This window comes from Pelodiscus sinensis, chromosome 2 (genome assembly GCF_052426305.1).
Source record: "Pelodiscus sinensis isolate ZL-2025 chromosome 2, ASM5242630v1, whole genome shotgun sequence".
In the NCBI taxonomy this organism is placed as follows: domain Eukaryota; kingdom Metazoa; phylum Chordata; order Testudines; family Trionychidae; genus Pelodiscus; species Pelodiscus sinensis.
This window is the reverse complement of record NC_143053.1, coordinates 147859597-147875562: the sequence shown is the minus strand read 5'-3', so window position 1 is coordinate 147875562 and position 15966 is coordinate 147859597. Positions and strand designations below refer to the sequence as shown.

The following is a 15966-nucleotide window of genomic DNA, read 5'->3' as shown; positions in this document are numbered from 1 at the left end:
AGTGCATGCCGCCATGTGCCTTATGCAGTTCCTCACTGTCGTTAAGGGAGACGCTGAAAAGGCGAGAATAATGTCCCGTATGGCTGCAAATCTGAGGCTCGGGAGAGATGCCATTCCCATTGTGACATTGAGCTTCGCCCCTACAAACTCTATAGTTTGGGTTGGAATGAGGATGGACTTTTCCTCATTCTTTGTGAGTCCCAGACAAGCGAACGTGCATGGTACCGGCTCTATAATCTGCAGTACCAAGTGCAGCGAATGGCCCCTGTTGAGCCAGTCGTCAAGGTAGGGGAACACTTGTACCCCCTCCGCCTTAAAAAGGTGGCCACCATTGCCATGCACTTCATGAATACCCTGGGGGCAGTGGAAAGGCCAAAAGGGGGGACCACAAATCATCCCCTCTAACTGTGAAGTGGAGGAACTGCCTGTGATGACAGATGGAAATAAGGAAATAGGCATCCTTTAAGTCGAGGGCAGCATTCCAGTCCTCTAAACTGAGGGAGGGGAATAACAGAAACCAACGTAACCATCCTGAATCTCGTCTTTTTGATGAAGGCGTTGAGCTCTTTGAGATCCAGGATGGGGGTGAAAACCGCCTTTGGACTAAAAAATTGGGATTAAAAAATACTGGAAGTAAAAGCCCTTCCCCCGAAACTCCAGTGGAACCTCTTCCACTGCTCCCAACAGCAAGAGCAAAGCTACCTCCTGTCAAAGAAGGTGCTTGTGAGAGGGGTCCAAAATGACAGTGGGAAAGCAGGAAGGTAAGAAATGGGATAGACTACTCTACCGCCATCGTGACAAGGACCCACCACTCCACTCTGATGCTGCTCCATACACTGTGGAAGTAGGCTAGACGGTCTGTGAAGGAGCAATCTAGATTTGGGGCTGTCACTCCATCTGGGGGCACATCCTCAAAACCTTGACCTAGGGCTCTAGGATTTTATTCAAGGGGCCCACACCCTGGTCTGAGGCCGAACAGGACCTCCTCCTGTTGGACCTGCCATTATTGCCCCAGTTCCTCCTCCTATTATTGTCCTATATAGGACCCTCCTGATAGGCGTCATGGAGGCCTAGGGTTTGGTGGCCGTCTGAGGGACCTGAGTGTGTATACCCCAGGAATTAAGGGGTGCCCTGGAATCCTAGAGACTATGGAGTTTGCTATCAGTCGGTTCTGAGAACAGACCTGAGCCCTCAAATGGTAGATCCTGCATGGTGGTTTAGACCTCTGGCAGGATGCCCAAAATCTGGAGCCATGAATTCCACCTCATCACAATGCTGGTGGCCATAGATCTAGCTGCTGAATCAGCAGCATCTAATCCTCCCTGGAGGGCAGTACAGAAGACAATCCTACCCTCCTCTGCCACAGCCCCAAACTCCTGGCAGGATTCCTGTGGGAGCTGGTCCTTAAATTTGTCTCTTGACACCCAGAAGTTGTATGAGTATCTGTTAAGCATGGCCTGTTGATTGCGATACTTAGTTGAAGTCCTGCAATGGCGTATGCCTTTCGACCCAAGCGATCGAGCTTTTTGGGCTTCTAACTCTTTGGAGTGAAGCCTGGATGCCCTTGCCTCTCTCTGTAGTTGGAAGCTTGAACCACTAGGGATCCCAGAGGTGGGTGCGCATAAAGATGCTCATGCCCCAACTGGCACATACCACCTCCTCTCAACCCCCTTCTGTGTAAGTGGGATGGATGCAGGAGTCTGCCAGAGGGCTTTGGATATTTTAGCCACAGTCTTGTTCAAAGGCAGGACGATCTTTACAGGAGCATCTGCTGTTAAAATGTCCACAAGGGGGTGAGAGTCCTCCACTACCTCGTCCGCCTGAACCCCCAGGTTTTGAGCCAGTCTTATTAGTAGCTCCTGGTGGGTTCTCATGTCCATGGCGGGCATTGCTAGCAGTGGATCTGAGAGCGCCTCTTCAGAGGAGAAAGATACGGAGGTGGCAATTGCTCCTCGCTCTGAGACACCTCCATTAATGGAGAAGGAGCCACTACCACAGTGGAGGAAGCCTCCCCCTCTGCTGGTGGCCTCTCTGGTTCTCTGTGGGGGTTAGCACTACTCTCCAAGGCAGGAGCCCTGGGAAACAGAGTGGCTGACAGCATAGCCCTACAGCATGAGTAGACCGACCCCATCCTGGATATAACCTGGCCCTGGGCCTGATGGTAGGCTCACAGAGTCTATAAAATGGCCACTGGGCCTGAAGTTACCAATGTGGAGGCCAGGACTGAGTCTGGGGCAGGCTCGCATGTCTGGAGTGGTACCTGGAGTGGGACTGGTGCCAAGAGGAGGAGCGGTGCAATGATGCCCTGGGTGCAATCAACTCTGCTTCTGACTCCTGCAGTACTCGAAGACTGACCACAGTGGTGCCGCGGGCAATGACAAGGTTTGGTGCAGGGCTTAGTGGTGTACTATGACCATCAGCTTGCCCCAGTGCCGATGATGGTGGGAGGGTCCGAGTATTGAGGAACAAGGCAGTGCCTGGGTATTCTGGTCCATACAGGTCGACGACGAGAGAGATGGTGCCAAGGCAGAACCTGCAACCTACTGAGGCAGCATTGATACCGGAGCAGGAGCTGGTGCCAGAGGCAACAGTGCAGGTTGCTGTGGGGAAGACGGCAGGCTCGTAGCCTCCGAAAACATCAGTGCTAGCTGCCTCTCCTTGTGAGCCCACGCCCGAGAGTCCTCCCTGCAGTGTTGAACCTGGCAACAACATGAGCTCAATTAGGTCTTGAGTCATGTCAAAGGTGTCTGGCATCGGTGGTTCATGGACCTCCTCCATAGACAAGTCCTGGATCGCCGAACTACTCACATGCATGGAGCTCGAACTCTGCCTAGAAGGTACAGGAGCAACCTTGTGCCTCAGTAAAGAAAGAGCTTTCTGGTGTCCCCCCTGCAGATGCACCCCATGCTCCTGTCAGGATGGAGACCTACCTCTCTGATTTCTTTGAGGATGGACTCTAGGGCCAGTTTTGTTCAATATCTTTATTAATGCCTGGATGAAGGGATGGATTGCACCTTCAGCAAATTTGCCAAGGACACAAAGCTAGGGGGAAAGGTAGATAGGTTGGAGGGTAGAGATAGGGTCCAGAGTGACCTAGACAAACTGGAGGATTGGGCCAAAAGAAATCCGATGAGGTTCAACAAGGACAAGTGCAAAGTCCTACATGTGGGACGGAAGAATCCCAAGCATTGTTACAGGCTGGGGACCAACTGGCTAAGCAGCAGGTTCAGCAGAAAAAGACATGGGGATTACAGTGGATGAGAAGCTGGATATGAGTCAACAGGGTGCCCTTTTAGCCAAGAAAGCTAATGGCATATTAGGTTGCATTAGGAAGGGCATTTTCAGCTGTTCTAGAGAAGTGATTATTCCCCTTTATTCAGCATTGGTAAGGCCACATCCGGAGTACTGCGTCCAGTTCTGGGCCCCTCATTATAGAAAGGATGTGGACGCACTGGAGAGGGTCCAGCAGAGGGCAACCAAAATGAATAGGGGGCTGGAGCACAAGACCTACTAGAAGAGACTGAGGGATCTGGACTTATTTAGTTTGCAGAAGAGAAGAGTAAGGGGGGATTTGATAGCAGCCTTCAACTTCCTGAAGGGAGGTTCCAGAGAAGATGGAGCGAGGCTGCTCTCAGTGGTGACAGATGGCAGAACAAGGAGCAATAGTCTCAAGTTACAGCGGGGGAGGTCTAGATTGGATATTAGGAAAAACTATTGCACTAGGAGGGTGGTGAAGCACTGGAATGGGTTACCTAGGGAGGTGGTGGAATCTCCATCCCTAGAGGTTTTTAAGTCCCAGCTTTACAAAGGCCTGGCTGGGATGGTTTAGTTGGGATTAGTCCTGCTTCGGGCAGGAGGCTGGACTTGATGACCTCCCGAGGTCTCTCCCAGCCCTAGGATTCTTTACTATGACTTCAGTACCAGGTACTGGGACCAGTGCCACAGTGCCGAGAAGCAGCTAGACGCTGCTAAATGCCTCAGGGTCACCTCTGATTCACACACTGAGGCTATGTCTAGACAGCAGGCTTATTTCGGAAGAAGCTTTTTCATAAGAGATCTTCCGAAAAAACTTCTTCTGAAAGAGAGCGTCCACACTGCAAAAGCGCATCGAAAAAGCAATCTGCTTTTGTGAAAGATAGAATGCATTCAGTGTGGACTCTCTCTCACATTTCAGCTATGATTACTATGGACGGAGTGGCCACCAGGGCACCTGTGCTTTTTCCTCTTTCTTCTTCTTTTGAAAGAACTCCCTCTTCCCTGTCCACACACACCTTTTTCCGAAAGAGCTCTTTCGGAAAAAGGCTTCTTCCTCATAGAAAGAGGTTTACCAATGTCAGAAAAAACCCTCTGCTCTTTCGATTTTCTTTTGGAAGAACACAATTGCAGTGTGGACATAATTGACATACCCTAACGCCAGTGTGCCACAGACAGCTGGTATCAAGGCTAGTGCTGAGGGCTGCAGAGCCAACTCCAGCCTAGAGTTCCTCTCTCTTTTTATTCCAGGCTTGAATATTCTGCAAATTTTACACATATCTGTTAGATGTCCTTCCCCCAGACACTTCGGGCAAGCGTCATGGGGGTCTCCACAGGGCATAGGCTTCTGGCAGGAAGAGCAGGGCTTGAAGACATGAGACCACGGCAACTCCCCTATCTCCCACCCCCAAAAACACTAGTTTACCTACTCTATTTACATCTAACAAACTATTTACAGATTATTAGCAAGAGAAAGCCAAGGGTGCACTTGCAAAAATCATAAGCCAAGGCGTTCCAGCAACTGTCACGGGCAGTAAGAAGGAACTGAAGGGATGGAGGGTCAGCAGGAGTATATATGTGCCAATATAGTGGCACCACTCTAGTGTGCTCCCCAGCAAGCCCACCGGGTACTGCTAAGGGTAAAAAGCTTCTGGAACTCATGCATGCAGCATGCACACACCTACATGGAAGGAACATAACCAAACACTCAAAGAAGAAGTCTGTTTTCATTGAGTGACCTCTGTATATATTAAGGATATAAAATCCAAGTGAGAGATGACTAAGCATAAAGGGCTGTTATTAGCCCCATCATAGGCTTAAAGACATCATTTGAATAAAAAGTATTTCATTACTATAGTTGAGGCTATAGGAAATGAGTGGAGAGTTCATTTATTAAACCTGTGGTGTCCAACACACTAGCTACATGCAGCTATTTGGCCACCTGACTGTGTCTAGTTGGCTTGAACAATGTGGCTATTTGGCCAGTTGAGTGTGGCTAGTTCACTATACCTAGGGAGACCATCAGTCCCCGTTTTTAGTGGGACAGTCCCATATTCAAGGGCTGTTCCCATCATCCTGACGTTTTTTAAAAAAAATAGGCACACTGTCCTGCAGAGGGCGGGGAGGAGCTGCCAGCCCTCAGAGCTTCAGCCAATGAAGCCCCAGTGCCGGCGGCTCCTCTCCCCTCAGCCTCAGTGGGACTGGAGCCCTGAGTGCCACCCCCACCACAAGGCTGAAGCCCCAAGCGACAGCAGCCCTCTCCCTCCCTTGGGGTATGTCTACACTACCCCCCTAGTTCGAACAAGGGGGGTAATGTATGCATACCGAACTTGCTAATGAAGCCCGGGATTTGAATTTCCCGGGCTTCATTAGCATAAAGCCGGCGCCGCCATTTTTAAAAGCCGGCTAGTGCGAACCCCGTGCCGCACGGCTACACGCGGCACGGGCTAGATAGTTCGGAATGGCTTGCTAGTCCGAACTATCTGTACGCCTCGTTCCACGTTCCACTAGTGCTAGTCCGAACTATCTAGCCCGTGCCGCGTGTAGCCGCGCGGCACGGGGTTCGCACTAGCCGGCTTTTAAAAATGGCAGCGCCGGCTTTATGCTAATGAAGCCCGGGAAATTCAAATCCCGGGCTTCATTAGCAAGTTCGGTATGCATACATTACCCCCCTAGTTCGAACTAGGGGGGTAGTGTAGACATACCCTAGGTGTCCCATATCTTGCATGGGGAAATATGGTTACCCTAGCACCTATAGTGGCTACTGCTTCAGAACTGGTTGGAGACCATGGCATTAAGCACTTCTTGTAAAATGGCAAACATTATACAGCCATATTCGAAAAATCCACTAGGTGGAGCTATTGACATGGAACAATTATAAAACGGGAGACCAAAGATTTCAACCAAAATTCCTTCTGGGGAATTCCTTCCCAGTTCTCTCAGAGACCCATGCAGTTCCATTATGACTCCTACATGCCACCGGATGTGTGTGAGACAGTCATCTTTCACCAATGTATAATTAAATAAAAAACTATGCAAGTCACATTTTGACTTGAATATCACAACTGACTGTAGACTTTGCTGACTAACATATACAGAACACATGGAAATTCATTCAACTTGTAGATATTGTGTGGTTTGTGGTGTTTTTTTCCTGTTTCTCTCATTTGGAGTTAACAGAGGTCTGATTAAAAATACTCTCAGAAAAACCACAAATGAGATAGCAGAACTGCTGTAACCAAACACTTACATATAAATACACAGAGGACAATGAAAATTTGCATTACAGAGTTTAACTGCACAACTCAAAGAATAAAATGCTTTTGCAGTGGTTACCTGGATGAGGTGTGAAATTGGCCTGGGTTGTAATTTTTTTATAAGATTCAGCTTCATCTTGAAATTTCAGATTAGGGTCTCTCTTGGGAAGATCTTGAGTGTTATTATCTGAAAATGTGACTTTGGTGCTATTTTTCTTCTTATCTTTCCCTTGCTTAATGGTATTATGTACAACAGGCAGAGTTGGAGAACAGTCTGGCAAACTTCTGTACTCTAGAAAAAAAATATATCTTGTTTTAAAAACTTATTTGATCTCCTTAAATTAGATGGTGGAAACAAACATTATAGAGATATTAAAAAAAAATAGTCTAATAGCACTTTAAAGACTAACAAAACATGTAGATGGTATCATGAGCTTTCGTGGGCACAACCCGGTCATCTGAAGAAGTGGGTTGTGCTCACAAAAGCTCATGATACCATCTATATGTTTTGTTAGTCTTTAAAGTGCTACTAGACTATTTGCTGAATAGTGACAGAAATGTAGCTGTGTTAATCTGATGTAGCTGAAACAAAAAACAGGACTATGTAGGATATCCTTTGGTAAATATGGTTGTGCCAATTTTCTTCCACTATTTGATCTGAGGAAGTGGGTCTGGCCCACGAAAGCTCATCACCTAATAAACCATCTTGTTACTCTTTAAAGTGCTACACAGTCCTGTTTTTTGTTTTAGACTATTTGTTGTTTTTTAAGTTTTTCTGGTTACAGACTAACTCGGCTACCCCCTGAAGATTACATATAAACTCCATCTTGGAATTTGTAACACAGAATACACATTGATAGAGGATCAGAGTATTTTTTAATAAAAGTTGGTAAACTTTCATTCTTCATTGAGGAAACTGGGTGTATAAATGAGTCTCCTGTAGGTCTCCACACAATAGCAATACACAGGATGCAGAATTATTTGCATAAGGTATGAACCTGAAATATTTTCAAATGCTGTTGCAGGGCTAACAATGAGTACATTTATCTTGGATAAAAAGCATCTGATACAAACATGAAATCAATCATTAAAAACTAGAACAGATTAAATTAGCCTCTCTTATGCATGTTGAATCCCTCGGCTTCTCCTTTATTTGTCAGTAAATCTCTTATAGTAGTTAATTAATGGTAAATAGCCCAATTAAATTGGAATATTCTATAATTGACAAATGAGATTAAAACTACATAATATTTACTCATTTGTTATATTAAAGATTGTTCTTTGTACACAGACATAATATACAGTGCAAGGTTAACACAATAACAACTGTTACCTTCATCAGTTTCCTGATCTTTCAACGCATTTCTGTTTTCTGAACTAACATCCTAGATTTAAAAAAATCAATACATAAATCAGAATAAAAACAAAGCACTCAGGAAACTGTACTGCAAATCTGATAAAGTGCTTCAAATCAAGACCTATGCCTTAAAAGCTTTATTCTACCTCTTAAAATCAAATTAAATTATATTGCTGAAGCAGCTGCTGCTGCTAAATTTGCAAGTCTCTAAAGGTTTCTATAAAGGTGAAAGTTCCTAAAAGCAGAGATGAATAGCATTTTAGACAAAAAAGAAAAATGCTTAACTAAAATACTTATATTTTCTCTCGTTTCAAGCCTCGTTCTTACATGTCCTGCAATAGTTGATTATATCATCAGCTGTTATATGAATAGCCACAGAATGGATAATTCAGTACAAGTAAATAAAGGAGGTATGTATTTTAAAACATTTATGTGCTTGAAAGATATTTGCACTTTAAAACATTTTGTTTTAAACTGCAAATATCTTTCAAGCACATATTGTGACTGGTTTGGAATTCTGAACAGTTTTTTTAAGAAAAAGACTTCAAAACTTTAATTCAATTTTACATAAAGTGTACTGCCACTTAGACCTCCATCCCATAAAGTATAATATACAGGTGCTTAACTTCAAGCATGTGTGCAATCCAAATGCTCAAAATTAAGCATCTGTATAAATCTTTGCAGGCAAGTTTACAATTCAGTAGAAATTTTGGCAGGCAATATCTCCCCTAAATTAACTGTACATGTCCTTTTAATAGAAAGTAAGTGAATGATAGACTAACAAGAAAACATTTCTGAACAAAGTGCTTATCTAGAGTTCTCTCTGATTATTTCCCCTTTTCCAAAGAGAGAGAGAAATCACCTATACCATGTTGAAACCAATAGTAGATTTTTATAAAGAACAGCATACCATCTATAATACTCAGTTTATTACTGGACCAGTACAGTGAAATATATTTTAAAAGATGTGCATGGCATCCTGTGGTGTGACTCTGCCCCACCCTCCACTAACCCACCAAACAATGAACCAGGGTTACTCAACACACAGCCGCATACAGCCTGTGGCTTGTTTGTTTGCGGCCCGCAGTGCAGTTTGGGTTTACACAGGGCTCAAGACATGGCCCACGGGTGGGATCCTTTGAACATGGCCTCCACTGAGAACACGCTCCATAATGGTGAGTCAATATAACGATCTTCTGTTGATATGTTTTACTAGTTAAATTCCTGGACTGTCATTGCTCATTAAAAGTGCTGTCAAATGGATGGAAATGGGGTAAATATTTCATTTTATTAATATCAACAGAACTGACTTAAATGTGCTGTGAGTATCATTGTGGCCCCTGGGGCTTCCAAAGTTGAGTAGCCCTGGAATAAACTATCCATGTGGACCCTGCTGATGCATGTGATCAGTTTGTTAGTGCATTCTGATCTAGTGCATTCTGATCTAGTCCAGAGAACTACATCAAAGCACAGTAACAAGCAAGCAGTTATTGAACATCAGCATGGTCCACAAGGACAGTTGGTCTATGGCTTGCAAGTGCAGGAAAGATTCAGATCCCTGTTTAGCGCAGACTAAATGTTCATATAGACAACCCCTTATCCAGAATTAGAGAAAATTCTAGAGAATAATTTAAGAATAATTTCTGAAACTATTCTCACTTCAACTCATATCATACTTCTTATATACATATTTATTCTAAGTCTCACAATCTATATGTGCACATACAATTTTTCTCAATTACTCAAAGCATCCTCACTATTTCAAGTAATGACTCCCTTACAAAAAACTGAATAAATAGGTGGACTTTGCAATGTGACCCTGAGATTAAGAAACTTAGGCTCTCTTCCCCCAAAGAAAGGAGCAAGATTCAGAAGTGAAGAGTCGCCTCTGAAATACATCCTGCTACCGGACCTCTCATTTAAATTTGGGGCTTGTCAATTTAAGGAGACTATCAAGTCTCAAAAGTCAGACAAAAGTATAAAGAGAGAGATGGCTACTGAAGTAGCCAGAGCTCAAACCAATTTCTGAGCAAAACACCAATACCTTATGCTGTACCCAGATTCACTGGCAGCAAATTTAAGTCTTAAAGCATAGATATAATATGGTCCTTTTATAAAATATCACTGAGTCTGCAGCATATTCTGCATTAGCCTCTCTTTGCATGCAATACTACCACACGTATAAGCAGTGCAAGTGCCAAAACCAGACCAGCTTTGGCTTAAGGGCCTTCTTCATGAAGGAAACCTAGGCTTTGGAACTCACCAATCCTGGTTCAAAATAGTCCAAAGTTGTTTATCTTCAAAATGCACTGAAAACCCCTCAATTTGCTCAAGATTTTGGAGAGGGACACCTTTATTTTTTCATTTTTGTGAAATGTGTAATGTTAGGTTACTTGTCTTGATTAATATTTTTCATTACCTGTCAAAGGCACCTACACATGAAGAACAACCTTGTGAATGTAAAATGAAGTATGTTCAGGCAAAAAGTGGTTATAGATGGCTCTGAACATTAACATTTAAATTCCCTTGGATTCTGGCACATACCATGTTAGTGCCAAATGAGGACTGAAACCAACCTGCACATTAGCTATTGCATGTATTAATGAACATGGTGTTGGTTCTATGACAGATTTCAATCAACACTGACCCACTTCTACCAAAGAATTTTTGTCTGTCAGGTACCTAGCATTCTTTTGGAACTATATTCATAAAAAACAAACCAACCACACACTAAAAGCGGAGCTCCATTTTGAACTTTTTCTACTAAAGAATTCACAGAACACTAAGGATATACTGTAATAAAAGATGGCTAATCAGAGCCCTGTGAGCTTAAAAAAAAATCAGCTAAAACCCCCATGGGGAGCGAGAGAAGTTCCAGCTCAAGTCCTGACATCTACATTGCAATTTTATAACTCTGCAGTCTGATACCAAGTCAGCTGACCTGAGCTATGCTGGGGATCTTATAGTGCAGATGTATGCAAAGGGAGTCCTACAATTTTCCACTTTGGTAACACTGGTGCAGTTCTACTGCTAGTAGCACTGGTATGAGGAATAGTATAGTCTAATTGTCAGCACTTTAATCCCTACTCAGAGCAAGATTAAATGTGATTTAAAATAGTGGTAGCCACAAGAATTTTGAATTAGTAGTGCTAGCCATCCAGTTTTCAACCAACATCATTAACTGAACATACAAAAGGCTAGATTCAAGCATTTTAAGAACACTTCATTTACAGAGAGATATACAGGACATTCTTACAACCCTGCACTTCTGTATCTACAGTGTTTCACTCCTAAAACCCATATGGTAGCTTACCAGCTCAAATAGTTAAAGACAACACAATACAAATGTATTTGTCTCTAGGGTTTGTTTTTACCATATGCATATTTGCTTGTTGCTTCCGCATTTGTAGGCCAACGGGTCTAGTTTCAGATTTCTGATTCATAGTAATGCCAGCATTATCTTCAATATTGCGAATACCTCAGGAAATAAGAGACTGAATTAAAGTTTAGTAGTTGTATGAAACAGACTAAGTTTAATAAGGTTCCAACATAATAGCTATATAGAGTCACAGGGCCTCCCTGGGTTTTGGAGGATCAATCCACAAGGATGAGGAGTCAATCTTCCTATTACTTTTTCAGGAGTTAAATCCTGCCCCACCACCTTCCCAAATGCAAGAAAAACTGAAAAGAAATTCCAACAAAGCACTTTTCTTTCCAATGTGTAGGAATAGCACAAGGGGGAGGTGACAAGGCCCGGAATTCTTAAGGCTTCAATATGAATTTCTGGATTCAATATTTGCATGGTGGGAAAGTACTACTACTACTACAGAGCTCTTCGGTGCTGAAGTTACTATTTTTATTTCATAACAGTATTTTATTTCACAGTGTTTTTCAAAGTTTCTACTAATGGATGTGTCTCAGAACAATGGGGCTACATCTACACTGCAGGCTTCTTGCGCAAGAACAGCTGTCTACACTGCACGCGCGTTCTTGTGCAAGTAAATTTACAGTAAAACGTCAGAACAGAGGGCTTCTTGCACAAGAGTTATTCCTCTTCCCACAAGGAATAAGCCCTCTTGCGCAAGAGCTCTTGTGCAAGAAGGCAGTGTGGACGGGCAACAGGGGTTTCTTGAACAAGAGAGCGTCCACACTGCCATGGACACTCTTGCGCAAAAGCACATGGCAGTGTGGACGCGCTCTTGCACAAGAACTTTTGCACAAGAACTCTTGCACAAAACAGTTCTTGCGCAAGAAGCCTGCAGTCTAGACGTAGCCTGGATGTTTTACTCAATTTCTCTTCCATATAGTACCTTTCATATAAAATATGATACATAAAGATTTCAATGGAAAAAAAAGATTTCAATGGAAAAAAAAAGAATATCAATGTTTACATATATTATGCATAAAAACCTTTAATTTTAGTGTTGATTTATGACTGCTTTAAAAATATTAAAGTGTTGCATTTGAACATAATCAGAGACACAGAGAACATATGGCCCCTAACCTCTGAAGATCTCTTTAACAAGTTTTTCCACAAATTTTAAAAAGGTGTATCAACATACTCTGTAAACTGTGAAATTCTACTTCAGGGTCCTTTTTAGCTGATCCTGTTATTCCAAGAGGCTTGCTCAAGTCCCATTCACACTTTGTAATTAAGTTTAGCACAGCTTCATCCTCTTCATCCATCCTTGAACACTTTCTTGACATGGAGCTAATATATGCTATCCTGGGGTGGCCAGATCTGTTAAGGAAAATATACTGTCAAACTGTCACCTTATTTTAATGTTGTGGTTTCCTATATTTAAATATCCTTTTTCTGTTGATAATAAGCAACTTTAACATTGACACTCAGTAAATAAGTAATGGACCAACCCAGTTTTTATTCTAGATAAAAATTAGTTGGTTTTGTTACAAGATGTTGAATAATGAAAATGTACTAGATTTACTCAGGAGAAGTGGTTTTACCTCCTCGGTCTGACACTCATTTCTTGTTGTGGGTGATTGACTTTTTGTTTTGTTCTTTTTAGGCCAATCATTTAATCTCTGAGTCAGTTCCCCGCCCATAAAATGGGAAAAAATATTTTTTCCCTTTTTCCACCTTTTGTCTGTGTTGCTTTTAGGTTCCAATTCTGCAACTGACTCCAAACTATATTATAATTATTGGGTTTGTGTGGGAAATAATAAATAATAAATATGTTAAAAGCAATCTTCTAACACATTTCTGAGAAGTAAAATTAAAACACTATGATTTTTATGCAAGTACCCAGCTTATCTATGGTTGATTAACTTTTAAATCAAAATGTTAAATAACTTCCTGCAAGTTTAAAAATATTTAGTGCCAGATTATTGAAAGAAAAAAAAAGAAGAATTCTATTTAGGATTTTAAAAAGCAATAGTAGAATATGAAATTTGTAGTTTGACAAGATTAACACATGCTAATCCACATAAATTTTGTAAAGGTATTACCATGAATAAACTCATTCAAATTAAAAACATATTTTTGGGTAAATTTGTTTAATCATACCAGTTCCTGAAAAATAGTTACAGTTGAACTGGGATTACATGCCTCCATCATAAAAGTAAAAGGGACATTTCCACAAAAGGATTTAGGTGCTTAACTGTCACTCTAGGTTCTGAAGTTCAAAATCCCATTCAGCTGGCTGCATAATCTTACAGGAGCCCAAATTCTCTAGGTATTTAAGTTTCTCCCAGTAAATATTTCTCCTGCCCAGTTAGGTGTGTAAATCTCTTGGGGTATGTCTACACTACCCCGCTAGTTCGAAATAGGAGGGTAGTGTAGACATACCCTTGGAGAGGTGGCGCTTAAGCCATACCTCTCTCCTATTGGCTGCTCAGTTTGTTGGCTTTTGTGGATGTCATTCTCAAACGCCTAGGGAGTGTAATCAGTGTCCTATTTTGCAAGGTACTGTACAAACAAACAAGACAGCTGCCTATTTACTATAATTACATAGTAAGTTAAAAAAGGTGAGTAAGTAACTGGACTGCTTTTAACATGAGATTCAGACAGACAAAAGGCAATTTGAATATAAGATTACCTCCCTCGATAAGTCCATTTGTAATGGTATACACTCTCAGATCTAATGTTCAGCTCTGAATGTGAAAAGACAGGCCAACAGGTACTCAGGGTGGAATCCACAAAGGGACTTAGGTGCTATAACACGGGTTGTTGAAATGCCTGTTAGCGTCTATAAAAATCAGTAACACTGTCCACAAAATATGGGAAATATATATACCTAACTCATATGATGCAAGGGAAGAGATAGGTGCCTTTAAAGATGATCCAGAAAAGCCAGCATGCTAGGTGGGTAGCCACCTAAGACATCCAATGGGAGATGCCGAAGATGGGTATGTGCTAGGCACCTTTCTCTGGGCAGGGGACAGGGTTTAAAATACAGGCTGCAGTGTGATTCCTATTTCTACTAAGCAATCCACTATTGGAAACTAGCTGCCTAGAGTCAGGGGGCTTAGATACCTAAGCAGTTTCTTCTAGGAATAGGTTAGGCACCTCTAAGCAAAAGTGCAGGATAATGTGGTGATACCACTGCTCCAACCTTATAAGTTTTTAGCCTCATGATTAAAGCACTTGCCTGTTCCCCCATTCTCTCCTGTTGAAGCTGTTTCACTGCAAAAAAATAATGAAGACTCATTGGGCCCAAGAGAGAGTGAATGAGACTAAGTCTATAGTCCAGTGATTAAGGCATCTACCTAGGAGGTGAGAGAGCCTGGTCCAGTCCCTAATTCATTATTTACCCACAAATGAACTAGGGATGTCACCAAGTAGTCTACTAGATGATTAACCAATAAGCCTAGGCTTATCAGTTAACCTTGACAACTACTCACTTTCCCCCTCCCCACTGCCTCTGTATCAGAGGCAGCAAGAGGGGGGAGGAAGCAGCTTAAAAGCCGGTTCCCCTCAATACCGGCGGGCCCAGACACTCCACAGACAGAGTATGCTCTGGGAGATGCGGAGCAGCCTCTGTCCATGGCGAGCCTGAGCCCACCACAGGAAGAGGCTGCTTTGTGATATCAATCCATGTCCGCAGGGGGTCCAAGACCTCCACAGAGCAACCTCTGTCTTTGCGGAGCTTGGACCCCAAGGACAGGGGCTGCTGCCACCCCACACTGCTGCCTTTGTATCAGAGGCAGCAGCACAGGGCAGCAGGCAGCCAGTCCGCAAGGGAGCTGGTTATTAAATTAGTCTCCCAGGGACTATCAAATAGTCATGTAACCACAAAGATTTCATGCAGTTACACAACTATTCAATTACCTGATATCTAACATCCCTAAATTGAACAGCACCAACAAGAAAGACTAAGAGAGCCCACATCAGAATATTCCATAGCTCAGTGGTCACAGCACTTAGAAATGAGATTTGAACTCGGTCTCTTTTCTCCTCCTCAAGCACCAGAAGTAATTGAACCTGAGATTCCCATTGAGACCTAACTATTGGGACACAGACACAGGCATTGCTAATCTCCCCAAAGACTTACACTGAAGGGAGAAGAGAGCCTTCCAGACTTTCCATATGTTTCCACAGCGGCACTTTTTGATTCTTGCACCAAGAATGTTTATGAACTCACATAACTGCAATATCTGCTTTTGAATTAAGCCTTAATTTCTTTCCAACACTTCAAAACTACTGCCTCTGTTACTTTGTTCATACCTTTCAATTTCATCGACTTTTGCTGCTGATGAAGAACCTTTTAATTCAAATGCATGATCTGTAGTAAAATGCAAAAGGGATGCTTTTCGTTCACTATCTCTCACTGGTCGATCATCTAGGAAAAAAAATCCCCACAAAAAGGAATCAATTTCATTAATATTTTTAATTATAGCTTTTAACTCAGGAAGTCAGAGTGATATCATAAAACCTTCAACCTGACTACATTTACAGAAGATAAACCTCTGTTGATAACCGGGGGAGTGGGGGGGGCGGGATTTTTATCATGTCCTTTTAAAGAAAAAGCAATAACGTGTTCTGAAGAGGGAAGGAGAGAGGGAGGCCAAAAGTTTAAATTCTGAAAGTTCTATTTGTAGTGAAAACAACAAGTGCATATGCCGAGGGTAATGTTATAGAAC

The 15966-nt window shown here is 42.5% G+C and overlaps 1 protein-coding gene across 3 annotated transcripts in view; it reads right to left on the bottom strand.

Moving 5' to 3' along the window:
* Nucleotides 1–15966, bottom strand: part of CEP72 (centrosomal protein 72) — a 59707-nt gene that overhangs the window by 31603 nt on the left and 12138 nt on the right. For all 3 annotated transcript variants that reach the window (XR_001369353.4, XM_075921558.2, XM_006113046.5), the window contains exons 4-8: nt 15551–15665; nt 12429–12607; nt 11241–11344; nt 7843–7894; nt 6589–6801 (exon numbers count right to left, since the gene is read on the bottom strand). Coding sequence is in view for 2 of the 3 variants with exons in the window: in XM_075921558.2 (XP_075777673.2) it covers nt 6589–6801; nt 7843–7894; nt 11241–11344; nt 12429–12607; nt 15551–15665 (663 nt within the window). In the remaining variant the exon portion in view is untranslated. The remainder of the gene's footprint in view (nt 1–6588; nt 6802–7842; nt 7895–11240; nt 11345–12428; nt 12608–15550; nt 15666–15966) is intronic.